The sequence below is a fragment of the Meriones unguiculatus genome, chromosome 15 (assembly GCF_030254825.1).
Source record: "Meriones unguiculatus strain TT.TT164.6M chromosome 15, Bangor_MerUng_6.1, whole genome shotgun sequence".
Lineage (NCBI taxonomy): Eukaryota > Metazoa > Chordata > Mammalia > Rodentia > Muridae > Meriones > Meriones unguiculatus.
In genome coordinates, this window is record NC_083362.1 from 70,226,265 (window position 1) to 70,247,002 (window position 20,738).

General features: G+C 45.4%; 1 protein-coding gene across 2 annotated transcripts in view; it reads right to left on the reverse strand.

Annotated features, from left to right (window-relative positions):
- Pid1 (phosphotyrosine interaction domain containing 1) overlaps window positions 1-18,787 on the reverse strand; it is a 225,723-nt gene extending 206,936 nt beyond the window's left edge. Inside the window, exon 1 of one of the 2 annotated variants that reach the window (XM_060368733.1) lies at window positions 18,475-18,787. In XM_060368733.1, the coding sequence (XP_060224716.1) occupies window positions 18,475-18,504 (30 nt within the window). In that variant the 5' untranslated portion in view covers window positions 18,505-18,787. The remainder of the gene's footprint in view (window positions 1-18,474) is intronic. The other variant, XM_060368731.1, reaches the window with a different exon arrangement.
- Between the last annotated feature and the right edge of the window lie 1,951 nt (window positions 18,788-20,738).

A 20,738-nucleotide genomic window follows, 5' to 3' on the forward strand; every position in this document is an offset into this window, starting at 1 on the left:
AGAGAAAAGGGAAAAAGAACCTCGTGACACATGCATTCCATCTAAAATGAGGCTCCGTGTGAGCTGACCTGCACTCACATGCTATGTAGTAAGTAAGACTAAATAACTCTTCTTGTTTATCTCACTTGAGCTACCAGGACAGTCAGAGACCAAAGCCATCAGCCCCCTCCATAATTTTAATTACAACTTTAAGTTTTCAAATCTGACTAAATCCCTGCTTTCGTTACGTGACTGGTATTTGAGGAATTTAATTCTCATCTTGCTTTAATGGCATTTTTATCTTTAACTCAAATGTATTAAAAAGTGGGTTTCCCCGTATTAATCCAAAGTTAACCTTTTCAGAACTCTATGGGGATATAATACACATTTGTAGTTTGGATTTGTACATTAGCTAGGACTTTGCATTTTCTAGATAACCCCACCCTTTTATTTTGTTCTTGCAACAAGAATCTTGGGCATAAAATATTTCAGAAAACTTTCCAGTTTTTAAAGCCCCTATGGAAAAATAGACCCAATAATTCAGATAGATATTGTGGTTTGAATGAAAGATGCCCCACACAAGCTCATGTATTTGAACACTTGGGCCCAGACTGGTGGCACTGTGTGGGAGGTTATGAAATCTTTAGGATGTGGAGCTTTGCTAGAGGAGGTGTGTCACTGGAGATGGACTTTGACAGTGTATAGCCCTGCCCCACTTCCTGTTTTCTCTCTCTGCCACCTGTGTGTAGGTGAAATGTGATTTCTTGGCTTCTTGCTTCAGCCACAATGAGTTTCCCACCACTGTAGGCACCAAACTTTCTGGAACTGTAGGTCAAAATCAACTCTTTTTTTTTTTTTTGTCCACTTGCTTTTTTTTTTAATTTTTATTAATTACAGTTTATTCACTTTGTATCCCCCTGTAGCTCCCTCCCTTCCCCCCTCCCAATTCCACCCTCCCTCTCCCTTCCCCACCCCCAGTCCACTGATAGGGGAGGTCCTCCTCCCCTTCCTTCTGATCCTAGTCTATCAGGTCTCATCAGGAGTGGCTGCATTCATTGTCTTCCTCTGTAGCCTGGTAAGGCTGCTCCCCCTTCAGGGGGAGGTGATCAAAGAGCAGGCCAATCAGTTCATGTCAGAGACAGTCCCTGCTCCCATTACTATGGAACCCACTTGGACATTGAACTGCCATGGGCTATATCTGTGCAGGGGTTCTAGGTTATCTCCATGAGTGGTCCTTGGTTGGAGTATTAGTCTCAGAAAAGACCCCTGTGCCCAGATTTTTCAGATCTGTTACTCTCCTTGTGGAGTTCCTGTACTCTCCAGGTCATACTATTTCCCACTTGTTTCATAAGGCTCCCTGCACTCTGCCCAAAGTTTGACTATGAGTCTTAGCATATGCTTTGATACCCTGCAGGGTAGAGCCTTTCAGAGGCCCTCTGTGGTAGGTTCCTATCCTGTTCCCTTTTTTCCCCTCTTCTGATGTCCATCCTCTTTGCCTTTTTGAATGGGGATTGAGCATCTTAGCCAGAGTCCTCCTTCTTGTTTAGTTTCTTTAGGTGTGCAGATTTTAGTATGTTTATCCTATATTATATGTCTATATCCACTTATGAGTGAGTATATACCCTGTGTGTCCTTCTGCTTCTGGGATACCTCACTCAGGATAATCTTTTCTACTTCCCACCATTTACCTGCAAATTTCATGATTTCCTTGTTTTTTTTTTTTTTTTATTGCTGAGTAATATTCCATTGTGTAAATGTACCACAATTTCTGTATCCATTTCTCAACTGAGAGGCATCTGGGTTGTTTTCAGCTTCTGGCTATTACAAATAAAGCTGCTACAAATATGGTTGAGCTTTTTTTCATGGTATTTTACCACAGCAATTAAAAAAAAAGTATCTAAATTAGAAGTCTAGGTAGGCAGACATATAGAAAGATGATAGAGAAATTTGAATGTGATTGTCATGTGCTATCATTTAAGAAAAGTTAATAAAGTTTATATTTTAGTAGACAGGAAAGAAGTAAGAGAGGAACAGATAACTATTTCAAAGCTATGATTAGACGATTTATTCATCTCAAACAGATCACGGAAATTTCCAGAACCAAGAAAGATGTATCTGTAAGACAAGAAGATGGATTGAGGGCAGGAGGTTTAATTCCTTGCTATAGCACCATGGGAGTATGAGTACTCAGGTACTTTGTTTGCTGCTTCAGATAGACTCTAAACTATCAGCAATGGCCAGTGATGAGGGTCAGTCAAAACAGAAGCAAGGAGCCTCCCAGGGCATCCAGAAAATGTCTGCAAGGTTCTAGTTAACATCTTTTCAATGAAAGATGGGGCTCTCTGAATATTAAGGAGTGGCCACCTTGAGGATGCCTTCCATTTGGGGTCTTCTGAAACACCATTTGAGTAGTTCTGCACAGGATAATAATACACATGCTGAAACCCGCAAAGTAAAAAGCCACCCACTCACCTTCAGATTTCCCCTTCCTAAGAATACCCTTCTTCCGCTGTTTGGCACCCCCCAACATGAGCCAACACCATGACTGTGATAGCTCAGTTGCCTGGAGTTGTAGAGAGAAGAAAAGTGGTCTTTTGTATAGTTAAAAGTAGCCACTGATTGCCGGGCATGGTGGTGCACGCTTGTAATCCCAGCACTTGGGGAGGCAGAGGCAGGCAGATCTCTATGAGTTCAAGACCAACTTGGTCCACAAACAGAGTCCAGGACAGCCAGGAATACAGAGAGAGAGAGAGAAAGAGAGAGAGAGAGAGAGAGAGAGAGAGAGAGAGAGAGAGAGAGAAGTAGCCACTTACTTCTGCCTGTAAAACCCTATGTAGGCTTTGGTTTAGGAAATTGGATAAGTAGCTGTACTTCCAGCTCTGTGCAGTGCTTTCCCGGGAGAAGAGGGCTAGTGGGTGTCCTCCTTCCTGTCTCACGAACTCTAGAACACACATAGAGGAAGAGACTACCCAGGTTACCTATAGAGCCACGGATGACGATCAGCAAGCTATCTTCATTCCCACTTTGTTCACTCAAGACCAAGCGATCTGGTCCTGGCTTCAATCCAAGTGAGTCCGAAGTTCATGTTTCATGTCGTAAAGTGAAGGAGTTGAACTGCATCAGGACTCGGGAACCTACAAGGACCACCACGCTGCATAACTTAATGAAACACACCAACGCAGCCCGGGACAAGCTGGCGGCTCCAAACGCGCCTACCAGAAGGAAATACAAGCCCTGCCGCTGACCCTCATATTTTTAAGAGAATCAAAAAGTCCAACTTGCCTTATAAATTCCTGTAATTTTTCAACTCCAGAAACTAATTTGTAAAAAAAAAAATTATATATTCTGAAAGAGCCAAAGGCAGCATTTCTGCAGGCTGGAGCCAAACCTCAGGTCCACGTGTTGTCAGACTTAAGGAGTCCATGTTCTGCTCTGCAGCTCCCAGGGCTGTGGAAGTTTCCACTGCTAAGGATCAGGGGCCATCACCTCTCTTTTGGAAACAAATACAGCATTGGCCTCTAAGACTGTGAAAAGTCCTCTCATACATGACCAGACCCAGTTTGTTTTGCAGACGGCTTCCCAAACCTGTTCAAATTCTGGACTCCTTTGTAGCAAGACCACATGATCAACTTGCTAAACCTGAACCCATGGGAAACACCAAATCTCTACTCTCTGCTCGATTCTAAAGTTGTATATTTCTATTCTGTGTTTACCCTTGGAGCTAAAGTAGAATTTACTGACCCCAGTGGTGTACTAGAGACTGCAAGGCTCTTCACAGATCGTTTACTTCAGCTAACAGCCAAGACCTAAAAGTCATTATCCCCATTTTGAAGTTGAGAAAATATACATACAAACACAAAGCAGAGGCCCTGAGGCAATCCCAAGTGAGTAAGCAGGCAAGGTGCGCAGGCCTGGGTGCCCTATTCTAAACCCCGCCACCCTCCCACAGTCGGCGGTCTGCGACATGAACAGTTCTCTCCATTTCACATTTGTCTCAAACTGTGGCTTTCGGGGTTGCTTATGCTATCACTCGGTCCCTGGGATCTTTATGCGAAAGGCAATGTCGCTCCAGAACAGCCAGGTAGAGCGACAAGCGTTTAGCAGGTGACAGCTAGGATGGCTGTGCTCGACATACACAGGAGACTCACACTTACCCCGTGACTTCTCACTCTGAGCTTGTATGTGTTCCGGACTCGATGCCAGGTGATGTGTGGTCCTTCTCTTTCTTCCTGTCCGTGGGTGCACAGCCTTTAGCTTCTGGACTTGCCTTTGTTCCCGCTTCCTGGCCTTCTTACCCATCTTCCATCCTTCTCAATCCAACTCATTGAAAAGGCTTTGGCTGAGGCCTCAGCAGGTAAAAATGTTTGCACCCAAGCCTGACAGCCTGAGCCAGCAACGTGCAGCAAACGCGGTGGAAGACTGACACTTCGCTGCACTCCAAAGGGAATATAGTTAAGAGCAAACACCTAGCATTCTACATACAGCTCTGCAGCAGACTCCTAGCTTTGTCCCTCTTTCAGTTCATTAAACACAGTGTCTCTGTTGTTACCATGGCCCCAGACTGGACAATCTGCCTCATGGCCTCTTTACATATTTCTCAGAGTCTTACTGTCTTAAGTGTAAAAGAGAATGAGTGCCATGCCTCAAATCTTCCTCCTCCAGAGAAACACTTCTAAACATTTCGCTTAAAGGCATTTGTTTGGCTGCTTTTCACTGTGGGTCAATGGTTGCTGGTCCAGTTGTTCCATTCCGTCTACATACTTCAGTTGCCATGCTCGTGAGTTGTTTCTCCCAGAATCCAGCCCTCCTATCTGCTAGGCATATTACTTTGATTCACAAATTAAAATCCAAAATCACTTATGATTTTGTTGATGCATTCCCTATGTGCTTTCAATCCTGAGAGAGAGAGAGAGAGAGAAAATAACCAGGAGATGATGGCCCAGAGTGCCACAGGGCGAAAGCAGGTTACCCTTTCACCAGCAATACTCTCTGTATCTACAAACAACAGGCCTGGAGCTGGGCATTGGGACACAGGGCTTTAAAATGCCCCTGAGAACTGAGCCAGCTGGGGAAACCAAATATGTGAGGAGAAGTGCCAAACACATGCGCATGGAGCTTGAATGAGAATCAGGGCCATGAAGAAAGGGAAATTAGTAAGGCTCCAGAGCTAACTTTCCACCTTGATCTGGAGTTTTTGTTCAACCACAGAGTTTACCCTAAGATCTTTAGGTTAAAGAAGAATGGATCTGAAAATGCCATTTAGTCCCAGCATGGTGGCACATGCCTGTAATCCCAGCACTTGGGGTGGGAAGGGGGAACGGGGGATTGAGAAGCTATAGCACCAAAGGTTTGGCGATCTTGGGCTACAGAATAAGTCTTTGCCAAAAAAGAAAGAAAGAAAGAAAAAGAAGCTAAAAAGCCATTTCAATAACTAAGTGAAGAAACATTTTCAACGTAGAGAACTACATGAAAACAAAACAAAACAAACAGAGTTCATTGTTTAGGTTTGGGCTAGAGTCCAAACTTCTACTGAAAAGAAAATGGAAACTAGACAGAATTCTTAGATTCAGGGTCGAGGGCAAATGGAGGGTGCATTGCTAACTCTCCTTCCATAGCTAGTACAAGGCCTTGCATATACTCTTACGTACACGCATGCACACTTACACACACGTACACATCTTTTCAGAGCTTTTTATAGGTGTAGTTACCCTAAAATAAACCATGCTGTTAGATACAGCTGGAGTCATGCACAAACCCAGGAAAGCCACCACTGCAATCAAGACACGGACACACTTTTACTCACAGACGTCCTAGTGCCTGGGCGTTCCAGCTCCTCCACATCCTCATCTGTACTTGGCCTGGCTTCAGGATTATGTGCTTGTTTTGCATTTTATTTACTTATGCTGTGGGGAGCGGAGGGAATGCACACCACAGGTGGAGGACAGAAGGCAGCTTGCAGGTGACAGTCTTCTCCTTACACCATGTGGGCTTTCAGGACATAACTCAGGTTGTCAAGGTTGACGTCATACACCTTTACCTGCCGATCCATCTCTCTGATCCTAGTAAAGCCTTTATAATTTTAGCCATTCCAGTGTCGTATGCTGATACCTCCACGTGGCCTTCATTTTCATTTCCCCAGTGATTAATGGTATTCACCTTTTCATGTGCTTATCTGCCAACCATATAGCTTCTTTGTGCAAATGGTATGCCCATTTTAATGGAGATATTTACCCTATTAAGTCCTGACAATTTTTCCTTATATATCCAGGTTCCTAGTCCTTTATTGTACACATAACATAAAAATGTTTTCTCTCTTGTCTTTTTATTCTCTCATCAGTATCCTTTAAAAAGCACAAGTTTTTAAAATTTGGGTGCAGTCCAACTCATTATTGATTGTGTCTTTGTCATTATTCCATAAAAATCTTTGTCTAATTCAATGATTTTATATGTGATGCAATATCCATCATCTTGATTGCAGTAACGGTTCTATTTACACAATGCTGCAAATTGTCTTTACAGTCCTTGTAGACTGAACCCAGGGTTCCATCCATGCTATTCAAGCCTTCTACCCCTGAGCTGCCTCCCCAGCCTAATATGGAGAAATTCTTACAACATTGATTTACATAGAAAGCACAAAAGAATGTGGATATACCCTAAGCACTCGTTCACAAAGGAATGACTAGGCAGAGCACCTCCCAGCCCCACCACAGTATTCTACACAGCTACTAACGGGAACCTATATGTACCGACCAAACTAAATACCTCTCAAAAAGGAGGGATTGAGGATAAATGTATTCAAAAAACTTAAACGTGCCTGGAGTCAGTGGCAAGGAAAAAAGCACTACGCCAGAACATACAGAGACCACAAAGGACTTCCTTCGTGAGTAGAACTGGGAATGGGATACAGCCCAAAATGATTAATTTCTTTGTATACTTTAAAATTGTCTGATCTGTTACCTTAAGCAGTTTACACCACTGTAAATCCAGTCAAGTATAAAATAGTAGCCATAGCATGCAGCAGATGCCATCCTGTGTCTCTTATTTGCACTTCTACGTTGAAGCAATTCTTGCTTTTATTTGTTTGTACCGGATGACCAAGTAGTAAGAAATACATCAGTGGAAGGAAGAAGCCAAAAGTAAGCACTTAGTAAGAGTTGTGGGTTGTTACTCACAGGGAAAATAATAATAATCCTGTGTTTAAATCCAAACCCCAATATCTCAGAAGGTGACTTCATTTGGAAATTGGGTGATCTTATCTGTAATTGGTTAACAGGACACCACCCTAGAGTAAGGTAGCTCTCTGATATAACAAGACTGATGTACTTATATAATGGGAAATTTAGACATGAGGACAGTACCATATGAAGATGGGAACTATGCTGCCATAGGTCACAGAATGACCAAGACTGCCAGTAACCATCAGAGTCAGAGGGAGGCTGGAAACTGATTCTCCCTCCAGCCTCAGAAGGAGCCAGGCCTCACCATACCTTGATACTCCAGCCTCTAGAAATAGGACACCCTCCCTCACTGCTGCTTAAGCCATTGAGACCTTGGTAATGTGTTAAGGGAACCTTAGAAAATGCATTACTCAAAGGCCAAGAATTCAACTTCAAAAGTAAAGTGGAACATCCATCAAGACCATACCCCATATCTGCAGCTCAGCCCTCAGGGAATAAGCTGGAAACCTCAAGAGATGAATGCCAATGTCCACTGTCCACAGTGAGGGTGGTCTTACAGCAGCATGCCCCTTACATAGAGGAAAGTGAACCACTCTTGATTCCCTGGTAGGCACATGTGCTGGGCTGAAAATCCACTTTTCATCTTAGACTGTAATAGTAGAGCAACATGGAGAAGGGTTTGTTGTTGAAAGAATAAGGCAGATTCTGTCCTAAGGGAATGTGATGATTTGAAATCACCTAGGAGACACGCCCCTCTTCTGACTCCTGTTAACATTTATTTCTGTCCTAAAAGTGAGTTCCAAAATAAAAATCAGTTCTTCTTCAAAATAACTGATGCTGGGACCAAATGAAACAATATAAAAAAATATAGAACCAGACACAGTCAACCTGTATACAGGTTGAATATAATGATTACATTGAAGCTGTCCTGGAGGTCAAGGTGAAATGGTTGCATTCTGTGCCACTGGCATGTTTTCCAAGTTGGGAAGAGGCAAACAGTAGAGTTTGGCTATCTGGTCTACTAGGCATATTTGAGAACAAGATTCTAAATACTACTTGGACGCAGTCCACCGGAAAATCCAGTCAGTTCCATCTCAGGGTGACATTACAACATGAAATCTTGTCTAGTATCAAAGTTTGCTGTCTTTGCAGCAAAGGGCATCACTGTCATTTCCCAGGACATTAGGGCACAAAGCACATGTCATATCCAAACTATTGAGCCTCGTCCTAGGAGGCTGATCAGAAGAGGACTGAAGAAGTACAGGTCACTTAGGCTTTCTTTCCAGTTACAAGATTTCCAAAGTCAAAGCAGTTAACATAAAGAGGAAATTCACTGTGATCCAGCACCTGGCATCTGGGGACAGGCAAAGCAGTGGACACACATGAACAAATGGAGAGGGTGGCAGGCTTCAACTCATGAGAGCTTCCTAGCTCTCAAGGAACAAATTATACAAACCAGGCAGCTGAAAGCAACAAGATTTATTCACTCACAGTTTAGAAAGCGAAAAGGCAAAACTAGACATGCTAGCCAGCCATGCTCCATCCAAAGCCTCAGGAGAGAATGATTCCTGAACTCCCCTAGTTGCTGGCATTTTCCACCGATCTTTCGCTGTTTGGTATTTTTTTAAAGCTTTTCTTTCTTTCTTTTTTTTTAAGATTTATTTATTTACAATGTATACAGATATCATTCTAGATGATTGTGAGCCACCATGTGGTTGCTGAGAATTGAACTCAGGACCTCTGGAAGAGCAGCCAGTGTTCTTAACCTCTGAGCCATCTCTCCAGGCTCCACCAATCCTTTGCAATCTTTAGTTTGTTGTAGCAGAGAACCATCCTCTGCCTTCATTTTCAAATTTGCCTGTGTTGTCCCATGCCTATAAATCTGCCCTTACCAGACCAGCAGCCATTGGTCTCTCGCTACTGCAGTTTGGCCTCATCTTCACCTGATTACATCCACAGTTTTTTTTTTTTTTCTCCAAATAAAGTCACATTTGCAGGTATCAGAGGTTAAAGTTTCAACATATCTGTCGGGAAGACACAGTTCAGCCCATAACAGTAAGATGTGGAGACCTTAGTTTGAACCTGAGTTTTGGCTCCTTGTCCATTGTGCTAAAGGCACAAACAATAACAAAGTCCCAAGTAATACAAAGTGCATGCTTAAATAATGATAGAAGGTGGTATATGCCAATAGAACCTTTCCTTGGGAGGTAGGTTCACCAGCTGCTTAATCATCTAGATCCCTTCCTTCTTAACAGTCCAGCTCCTTACAGACATGGTTTTAGCTTTATATTTTCTTACAGAATCACAATACGACTGCTAAGATGCCAGCCAGCACATATATGCTCAGGACAGGAAGAAGGTAGAAAAGGGGAAATGCTCTTCCCTCAAGAAACTTCATTTGTTATTCCTGAAGGTAAGACATCCATAGTAGATTTTCTTCTTCTATATTATCGTATTCAGAATTGATCTCTGAAGACCCTTAGACCATGTGTGATGAGTGTGGGTAGACCTTTATTGATCCCGTCACAACTCTGCTAGCAGAGGAGGAGAACACTCTGGCCTGATGATAGCTCATGAACCAAGTGTTATCTATGGGAATCCATTCTTTCACCATTAAAGGAGAAAATGTCTCCGTCCCTTGGAATATTCTCAGGGTTCAAAATACCTTCCATACACAGAAAAATATTTTCTACATGACATGGAAGCACAAAACATGGGATGCAGGCATTGGGCTGAAAGCCAGATATACACCCCAGCTCTTCCTCTAAGGCCTGCAGTGGGAACAAGGAAGCTCCAGGGAGTCAGTGCTTTGGCTTGCATGAGAATGTCCCCCATAGGCTCAGATATTTAAATATTTGGTGCCCAGCGGTGGTGCTGTCTGGGGAGGTGTACCCTTTCTGGAGGAAGTAAGACCTTTGAGAGTGTATAGCCTCACCCTACTTCCAGTTCTCTTGCTGATTCATGTTTGGAGCTGAAGATGCAATGGCTCAGCTTCCTGCTCTAGTAGCCTGCCTCCCAAACCATTATAGACTCTCCCTCTAGAATCATAAGCCAAAATAAATTCTTTCTTCTATAAGTTGCTTCTGGTCATGGCATTTTATCACAGCACACACACACACACACACACAACTGATACACTTCATGTTTTATATATATATATATATATATATATATATAAATATTATATATATAATATTTATATATATATTATAAATATATATATATAATATATATATATATTAAAAAAAACAAAACTGGTTGCTGTTACGATTATTATTAGTAATAGTAGTAATAGTAATGATTCTCTATGAATGTAAGTTTGCAACAAATGGATACTAATATTTTATTGTCTCCCTACATTAATTGAAACTGGTGGGAAATGAAAAATAAATCGCTGATAAACACATGACCACAATGTCCTTTCTCTTGTGCCCTCTGAGGCAACAATGCCCCTGAGAGCTCCTGGGGGCTGTAGACTTCCAGCTGTGAATCACTAGGAACAAGTATGAATTTGGAAACCTTCAGAATTCCTTAAGCAGCTAAAAATCGCCCCTGAAAACATGGCTCACAGTCCCCACAATATACATAGGACTTTCCAAGAATCATCTTGTATGGGATGTCCTCAGAGGTGTTCGTGGCATAGCAGAAACCAAGGATGGAGCAGTATCTCCTCTCCAGGACACTCACAGCCAGGCTCCTCCAAAATAGAAAACACGGAGACCAGGGCCACAGAGTGTGCGACCCCTTCCAAGACACAACCCAGCTCCGATCCCCACCCTCCCTCTCAGAAGTGTTTGAGAGGGTGGCAGAGCTGAACACTGGACTCGTGGTCTTTGCTCCCAACTGTGAGTATAACTCTCCCACTAGGCAAGACTAGAGGAGCTTCCCTAATGAGACCCAACCACCAAGAAGTTTACAGCTGCACAGAGCTTCAGGCTTAGGAAGCCAGAATCCTCAGAAACAGAGAAAGCTGCAGCAAACATCAGGAGCAAACTAATATTAAGTTCAACTTGGAGACAAAAACTGAGTCCTTCAAGGTAGACAATAATTTCCTTTCTTTCTAAAAACTTCTCCCACCCACCTTCACCCTGCAGGGGGGTTGGGGCATGGAAGATATGCAATAATGGTGAATGAGAGAGAACAGAGGACCTCAGATGCAGATATAATGACAGCACACTGTTCCTAACATTACCAGCCTGAGGAAGCATGCTTCTGTCCCATGAGGGTTTCCTATATCCCAAAACCTCAGCAAAGTGGCTACTTCTGAGGCATAGATAGAGAAAGCAGAACTGGGAGAAGTTATAAGACTAAACAATGGGGCTGGAAAGATAATTCAGTGAGGAAAGTTCCTGCCAAATAAGCATCAGGATCCAAGTTTGTTCCCCAAGGTGGCATATGCATTGAATCACAAGGGAAGCCGGAGACGGGGGAGCCCTGAGTCTCACTGGTCACCCAGCCTTGGAGACTCAGTGAGCACCAAGACAGTGAGAGATTCTGCCTCCAAAAAACCCTCAAGGTGAAGGCCCCTGAGGAATAACGTCCAAGGTTCCCCTCTGCCCTCCATATTCGTGCGTACACACATGAACATACATGTACACTGTACACACATGAACATACATGTACACTGTACACACATGAACATACATGTACACTGTACACACATGAACAAGCACAAGCAGGTAAACCCACACACAAAACCACAGCTTTGTTAGTAAACAACTAAATCAAATTTATTTATGAAGAGACGGGTTACATCTTTGGTTACTTTTTAGCCTGGTTTCTGGACCAAGCTGGTCAATAATGTTATTACAGGAATGCCCCTTTATCAAGGTGAGATCACAAGACAAACAGAGGATTGCACAGGGTCATCAAACATGGAAAAGGAGATCTTGCTGTGACACTGGAAGTACCAGAAAATGCCATCATTATGAAGTAACTCTGTCCTTTTATGACACCTTCCCTGGTTAGTCCTCAGAAGGTCAGATCTGGTGAGCATGTTATGGTGTTTTATCACTAGTTAGCGGCTAAATTGGAATCAGAACTTGGGTTTTGGTTAACATAAGATGATGGTAAGCTAATTACCCTGGATATTGAGGAAGACTTTGGACAAACACTTCAACTGTTTCTTCCTTCTCTCCTTCTATGGAGCCTCTGTTTAGATGTGTGGCCCCTGAGGACGCAGAGGCACACTGCAGCCATTGAGAACCTCTGAACTAGTTTTATTTGCTGGCCAATAAGGTGGCCCTGGCCCAGTGCCATTCAGGGAGTCACACAGCAGTCCTGTGGAAGACAGACTCTTTCTAGTGACTTCAAGGCTCCAGGCTGACTCCGCCAGAGTCTCCTCCAGGCCTAAGGGACAGGGCAGAATGGAGTCAGTGTGCAGGGAGGGGGGCAGGGAGATAATCCAGAACATCAAACAAAATGCAAAGGTTGCCCAATGATGGAAGATAAACAGAACAGTCAACAAGAAGCAGCCATTAGGCAACGGGGAGCCAGGGGGTCAGGGAGCCTTCCACTGCTGGTGTTTCAAAAATCACTTAGTGGGGATTTTGCTGATAGGCTTGCAAAAAGACAATGATATAAAACAACATTTCACTCCTGGGAGAGGAGAGAGCCCTGATTAATTACTACTACAAGTTCTCTTCACGGAGGAGGCATAGGGCTTTGAGCTTCACTCTAAGAGGTGAAAAAAAGTGCACATTTTAAGGCGGATTTGTTGGGAAGGAAGAGCCTCCGAGAAGGGCTTGCTTCTTCAAGTAGGCTGCTGTCACCTTCCCCCCTCGTCTGGGCCCCTGTTGTCAAAGCACAAGCTCTGGATCCTTCCGTTTCTCATCCTCCTCCTTGCTCATATACCCTGAACTCAGGCAGACTGTCCAGGGAACTGAGTCTGACTTACAGCCTCCAGTCCAGATAAATGTCATGTGCTCGTACTGGAAAAGCATCTAAGGAGACTTGGGAATTCCAGCCATTATATGACCACGTAGCTTAGTTTTCTCAAAGACCTGAGTCATCAAACTTTAGAGAGTCCTGGATCAATTCAGCCAACCACATTCCTGCAATAGGAAATATGACAACAAGCCCAGGCTGGAAGTACAGGCTGATACCTCAGGTACTCAGGAAACTGAAGCAGGAGGATCACGAACCTGAGGCTAGCCTGAGCTACAGAGTGACTTTAGAGTCGGCCTAGACAATGTGATGAGACCATGGCTCAAAGTGAAAGTACAAGGAAGGGCTAGGGGTGCATCCCGGTTAGTAAAGCATGCAGTAAGCCCCTGAGTTTGATCTCCAGCACCATGTAAAATGGGTGCTGTGCATAAGCCTGTAACTCCAGCGCAGGGAAAGTACAACAGGAGAATCTGGATTTCAAGGCTTCAATGAGTTTGACATGAACCTGGGATAATAAGACTCAGACCAAATAGACAGACAGACAAATGACAGATACATACATATATACATGCACACATGCATGCATACATACATACTTGGATAGATGGACAGATAGAAAGACAGACACAAGGCTGGGAATGCATTTACCTAATGTGTGTGAGAGTCCCTAAAGTCAACCCCTTATCCAGAGAGGGTGCCTAGATAGCTTTCTAAGCAAAAGGTGACCATCGTTCTCATCCCATGAATTTGTATTGTCCGCACCAACATGGACATCTCACCCTGCTTTGTCTCATACCTCCACAAATAAGGCTTGGACCAAACCTCCTGGCTCCATCCACTTCTTACAAACTGACCCTGGCCATATCATTTCAACTCTCTGGCCTCCCATGTCTTTATCTATAAGATGGGAATAAAAGTGGCCACGGGAAACAGATGATCCGGATAATTCCTATGAAACTCAATGCAGTGCCACACGGAAAGAACACACACTGGACAAGCAGGCTGCTGTCACCTTCCCACCCTCGTCTGGGCCCCTGTTGTCAATTTGGCCGACCTGGCAAAGCATCCCTCCGACTGCCCAAGTGTTCAGTCTGTTGGATGAGGCAGGTCTAATGGTCTCCAGCTGCTACGATAGCGGGTTTGTCAGTACTGCTTCTCAGGGGACAAGGGAAACTGCCATAATGACAGAGAAATCGATCTGGAACAATCCACCCAGCACCAGGAAGAAATATATATATATATATATATATATATATATATATATATATATATAACAGGCATGACACAGCTGGACAAGTATAAGGCAGTTCTAGGAAACAATATATCCTTCCCCATCTCCAAGCCTCTCAAGTGACATTTCAGTGGCAAACTCTGGCCATGGTTTAGATGTGAAATGCCCCCATAGGCTCATGTACTTGGATGCTTGGACCTCAGCTAGTGGCTCCATGGTGGCAGTGGGGCTTAGCTGAAGGAAGCAGACCATTGACAGTGAGTGGTGAGCCTGGACCCTACCTCACATCCCATCCCAAATCTCTCTGAGATTTGACAGAGGGAGAATCCCAGCAGCATGTTCCCCCACTACGGGGCGAGCTATGCCAACACACCTTCTCCAATACGGTGGACTGTAGTCCTTCAAACCACAAGCCAAGAGAAATCCTCCTGTAAGTTGCTTCTGTCACCTCTGCTGCCACAGCACCAGCAAAGCTCTCGAACACAAATTTCAACCTCTTTATCAGCCAGAAGTTTAATAGGAAACCAAAAAGTCCAGCTGGGTGGTCATGGTTTTCTTTCTATGCTCCCTCATTTTACCCAAGGCACAGACATTGGCTAAAATGAGAGGGATGGGACAGAGAGGGTTCCTAGTCCTGAGAGAACAAAACCCAGTTTCAGGGATAAAGATGGGAAAAGTGTGATCTTGCAAAAAGAATTCAACTGGAACTTTTATGGAGCATCATATGAAAAGTTGCTTAATATACCATCATAGAATTTGCTGGGACTTACCTGCCATGCATTGTTATGGTCAAATTCCACTCCATCCTTACAATGTCCCCAACCCTTAAAATGTGTTGGCGTCCTTTATTTTGACAGTCTTGTTTTAAATACCATCCCTCCTCTCTTCTGGAGACTTATATGTCAATTGTAACACATAATTATAACACTTTTGTCTGACTAGGTTCAGTCTTTCTAAAGAATCCATTGAAAGCAATCATTAAATTCATTGGAAAATCCAGGCAGATGCTGAAGTATCAGTGCTGAAGTAATATCTCTATTTGGCTGGGGTTGGGGGACAAGAAAAAACAATACTTAGCCTTTTCTACTAAAAGAAAGTCTGCCTCACTTGTCTGAAAAAGAGCCTGCCTCTTTAAAAATCTATAACTCTCCTGAGTCTCTATATAGGGGGGGGGGAGTCAACTCTGCAGAGGAGAAGGTGAAAGGAGAAGAATTCATAATCACATTTTTAAAAACTGGGAGAGCAATTTAAGTCTTTATATCCCTTTTGATCCCATTATGTATTTAATGGCAGAAGCACCCAGGAAAGAACTTGAGTGCAACACAGCAGTTTTAACATTCAAGGGAGCAGATGAAGGGGCCACAATTCTTGTGACTGAATGAGAAATTACCCAGCTCAGCCCTGCCCAGGGCAACAGGTCCATTTGCCTGGACTGGATTTGGGTCAAAGAACTGCATTTCAAATTAGAAAACAGCAGCAGCATTTTTGGGCTTTTTTTTTTTCTAGCAAGGAGATAATGATGACAATAATAATTCAGTCTGATGAAAGACTCCCTAGGCTCCTGAACTCTCTCCCTGCTTTCACTGAAAAGACGGTCAGTCAGAGGGTGAGTGTCTGGGCTCAGGAAAGTTGGGCCACATTCCCAGACCCTCTGAGCTTTCCAATGGGAACTGATAAAAATCAAGGAAGACAGGGTGCTGTTCTTTGCTCCTAGGTGTCTTCTGTGTCTGGATGTTTATACAACTGACGGGTGGCCTGGTCCTGTTGGGAAGTTCAGGGAACTCGCCCTTGAAGTATGTCCTGTGCTCTGGCTCCTCTCAATATGTTTGTATTGAAAATCAGTGAAGAGAAAAAAAATGAATGAGTCTATAGGACAACGTTGAAGGTATCTGTGAGCAGAGGGTGAGGCTTGAGCTTTGCTGACAAGCAGGGCTCACTGGCGGTTTCCTTACTCAGGACCACTCCTACTGCCATGCCCAGGCTCTTTGTATCTGGGTGTGGAAACACATCAGAACCAGAAACCATTATGTCTATATGATTGCACCTTGCAAACCACAGGGGGCTGGAAATTAAGGCACACAGCACAGACATGGTAGAGATAACCACTTGACAGAGATACCCAGGTAAGCAGTACCTAATAGGTGAATTACCCACAGCTCTCTTACCAACTCAGCCTCAAAATCTCCCTCTCACCGGAAGCAGAAACCAAATAAACCATATAAACTGTATGTCTTTAAGAAGAATCCAGGAAGAATTTGGGAAGAAGCCATTAGCATGAAGAACATGCTCCCGTTTGGCTTGCTTTTACAAATCTCAAGACCTGAGATAGACTTTTAAATTTGGAGCCATGCAAATTTGCTACCAATTGGTAAACCCTGTTTCCTACAGCTTTCCAAAACCCTAAAACCCAGGCTCTTTTAATACGGCACGTTGAAATAAAGCAAACTTACAGCATACCCAAACTATAAGATGCTCATAACAAAATACAGATGCATGTTTTTCAGAAGTGCAAAGAAACATGTCCATCAAGGAACAGTATCCACAGGGGATTAAAGCCAGACCACTTGCTTGCTAAGGGGCATGTGCTACAGAGCTGAGAGGAATGAAACAGGCCAGTCAGAGTACTTTCAATGGATGAAAATCTACAGATATTTCAGAAGTGATACAGACCACTTGAGGGCCTGTGACCACATCTCTGAAAGGACTTCAGGATCTATTCTCAGCCTTTGGATGGCAACCACTACCTCCACTCACGCATTCTGATTTCTCTGGAACCGAATTCGGGCCTTGAACCAAAGGAGGAATTTGAACGCACCACTGACATCTGATACCACTTATAAAGTAGATTGAGATTACCTTGTGCCAGTTGCCCCGGGACACTCTGATATTCTCTTAATAAACTAGAGATGAGGGTCAGGAGCCTGGCCATCCATCACCTCTTCATCTCCAAAGCTAGCCAAGGGGTTGGATTTAATCTGTTCGAGACCTGAAGGGATTGTCCTGGAATCTGGGTCTCTGTAAGTGGGAACATGCTCTCCCTAAGTTACAGCCCCGGGGAACATTGGAAAGGGCAAGCTGGTTCTGTAAAACGCCATGTCCCCTGCAGGCTCGGGCTCTGGGATGAGGGCTGGGGGTGGGGGGGTTAGCTTTGCTGAGCATCTGAGGCACTGTCTGTGTTTCCAGCTTGGAATGCTCTTGGAGAAACATCCGAAATCAGCCAGGATCTTCCTGGCCTCTCCAACCTACGTCTCCAGACAATACTCAGCCTCCAAGCGTGCTGTACTTTTACCACTTAAACACTTCTTCAAAGTTTACTGCACAACAGTGTGGCTGTGAGTCTGCCAAAATCTGCAGGATTCGGGGAATAGCTGCTGTCCTGCTGGAGAGCGTTTGTGAGCAAATGGCAGTCATCAAACCTTCCAGCCAGGGCCATCCCGAGGACCAAAGTGTCAACAGAAGAGTCCGAGCTGGGAAAACACCCTTCTTTCTTGTGGTACCTTCCTCTCCCTGCTTCCCAGCTTCAGAAACTAAATCAAACATCCTGTGACATTTAAGGGGACAGCCATAAAAACTTTTGGTGAGATGACCCGGTACATCCTCATTCCTGGCTGAAATTAACTTTTGCCTTTCAAGTATCTGCAGGAGCTTAGGTTCAGGGGACATGAAGGGGGGAGAGTGCCAGTGAATGGGGAAGGGGGGGGGGAGAAAATAAGTCGCATACCACGACCAAGCCAAACCAAGCTTGACATTTCCAAATTATATTGGCAAATGCATGCTTTCACAAATCATTTGTTCTGTCTTTTCCTAGAGACAAAAAAAAAGAGGGGGGTGGGTGTTCTGATTTCAAATATCCTAACCCCAAACCGGTAAATTGTGTCAGTGCGATGCAATCTTAAATGCTGCTCAGAAAGTCTGTTATTTACATCAGCACGCGTACCAACACCTCCAAGCCAAAAGTTGTATTGCTAGAGGCAGCCCCTTAGTCAATTTCATCACCCCCTGACCCTGAATATGTACAGAGCTTTGCCTGAGCACACCAGCATCCAGTTCCCATAGATGAATTGTGGGGTGTGTGTTTTTTGGGGGGGTGTTGTAGGTAGGGGTGTAAATCCCTGAAAATGGGCCACAGCATCACCTTGGCTCCTTCAGCCCAGCACCTCCTCCTCCAGGCTGGCCTCGGGCCTCGCGGGTGCCCCTTACCTGCAGGCGCTCAGTAGCCGGCTGCCACATCTTCCAGCTAGTGGGGTTTTGGCAGAGGAGACGCTGGCGAGACTCCGTGGATCGTGTCTGGAAAGAGAGGGGGCCGCTGTCCCGCTGTCACATCTGGGGTCAGTGTCTGCTGCAGGCTGAGCGTCCTGGCGCCGGCCGCCGCCGGTGGGCGCAGGGGCTGAGAGCGGGACGAGGCGGCGCTCGGCTGCCGGCAACTTGTGGGCTCCGCTCCGGCCGCCAGTCGGTGCGCAGCTCAGACGATTGCGCAGCTCCGCCCGGGCCCCAGCGCCGCGGCCGCTCCCTCCTCCGCCACCCCACCCCCCCGCCGCCGCCCGGACCTGCGCTCTCTGAGCATGCCCGGGCGGGCATCTGCCAGGGGGAACCGGCGCCCCGGGCTGTGGGGTCTGCACCCGGCAGACCCTGGCGGTCCGCAAAGCCTGGAGAGGGACTAGTGCAGAGGCCAGAAACTGCTCAAGCCCCCACCCCCGCGTTGGTACTGGATTTGGGAGAGGACACAAAGTGGCTAGAGGGGAAAGGGCCTGGTGGGAAGATTAGGATGCCCCTCGCCCCGCCCCAGGGTTTCATTCAATAGGGGTCTCAGGGGTCACTTGGGACCACATGGCATGGTGCTAGGGAGAGCTTCCATCCCTTGGGCTAACTGAGCGTTTGAGATGCTCCACTGCTTCACCAAGTTCCGGGGATACAGTGGTCCTCACTGAAGGACACGAGCTTACATTACGTGAGGAAGACGGTGGTGGAGGAGGAAAACCCGCTGGTAGTTAAGTGTTGGAAAGAAAAGTGAAAAAGCTGATGTACAGAGAAAGGCGGAGGGGAGCGTCGTCGATGGGGCCTTTGGAAATGTGTGCAAAGACCCGGATCGGCCCGGTGCGGAACTCTACACCGGATGAAGGAGCAGGAGCCTGAAGAGAGAAGACACAGTCTGGCTCACCACAAGCATCCGTCCTGGTCTACCAGGCCGGAAGGAGCTCTGAGAAGCCTTGGGGCCGCCATGCTTGCTTCCGAGGTCGGGCGGTTCCCAGGCTAGGGCTGACCTTCCCAAAGCGCGCCTGCAGGCCTGTCCCCACCCTTCCGTGTGAGAAGTGTGACTATCCCCAGGGTCAGGGAGACAGATGAGCCCTGTGGAGTTAGCGTCACCGGTCAAAGCCAGGGTGTGGCCTCCACAGTGCACGCGGGTGGCACGAAGGTAGGGGCGCTTGAGTAGGAGACAAACCTAGCTGGGGGAGGCTGACAGAGCTGGGACAGGAAGCTGCGTCAGCAGCGCTGAGGAAGAGAGCGGGAACTAGACCTGTGGCAGAACAGAGAGAGAAGGGAGAAGGTGGCCCCAGACTGCTGCAAGGCAAGGTCCAGAGGTCAGCAGGACTGACAGGAAAGCCTTGTGAAACCTCAAGCGGCCTAAGCGCCCACGTGAAGCCGAAGTCAGCTCCTGGGTTGGGAAGAGAGACTTTCTTCCTTCATCCCTCACAGGTGAAGCGCTGGCCACAGGACAAAGTACCCCAGAGCTCACTGCTCAACTGGTCACAAGTCCAGTTTCACAGCTGATACTCAGACCCGAGGCTCCAGGCTTCTGGATCATGGAGTCACTATACGGCATACGTCTCAGGGAAACCCAGGAACTCGGGTGTCCCACAAAGCCAATGGCAAAGCCACAGGGATCCCATAAACCGGTCTTCAGCTCATCAGATTATCCGCAGGGCTTTCCTGCTAACTTGGACCTTCTTAGCCCTTCCTGGGTCCCAGATCCTTGTTCTGGACCTTTGATTTTGTGTTCAGATAGATAGATAGACAGTCAGACAGACAGACAGAACAAAACAAGCTCATCCTGTGTAGAAATGTACCTTCCAGCTTTGCTGATGTGGTTCCTGTCATTTTCAGATGAGATCCCACTCCTTTTACTAATAACTAGTTCCCCTGCGTACTCTTAACGCCTAGAAAATTCCTGATGAAATGTGTCTTCCCAGTCTCCTCCTCCTCTTTAATCATGTCCCCAAATTGAAAGAGATGCACTTCATTTAATAAAATCTAGCAACTCCAAACGCACGCATGAAACCCCTCAGGCAGATAAAATGGGAATCTTTAGTCGCCAAGGATGTCTTCAGACAAGCTTGGAAATCATCCTTAGTTGCAGGTACTTTCATAGAAAAGAAAAAAAAAGATTTTGTTTTAAATAGCAGTGGGATGAGATAACAGCTTAAATTCAAATTGCATTAGAGCATTAAATCCCGTCTTCTCACCTC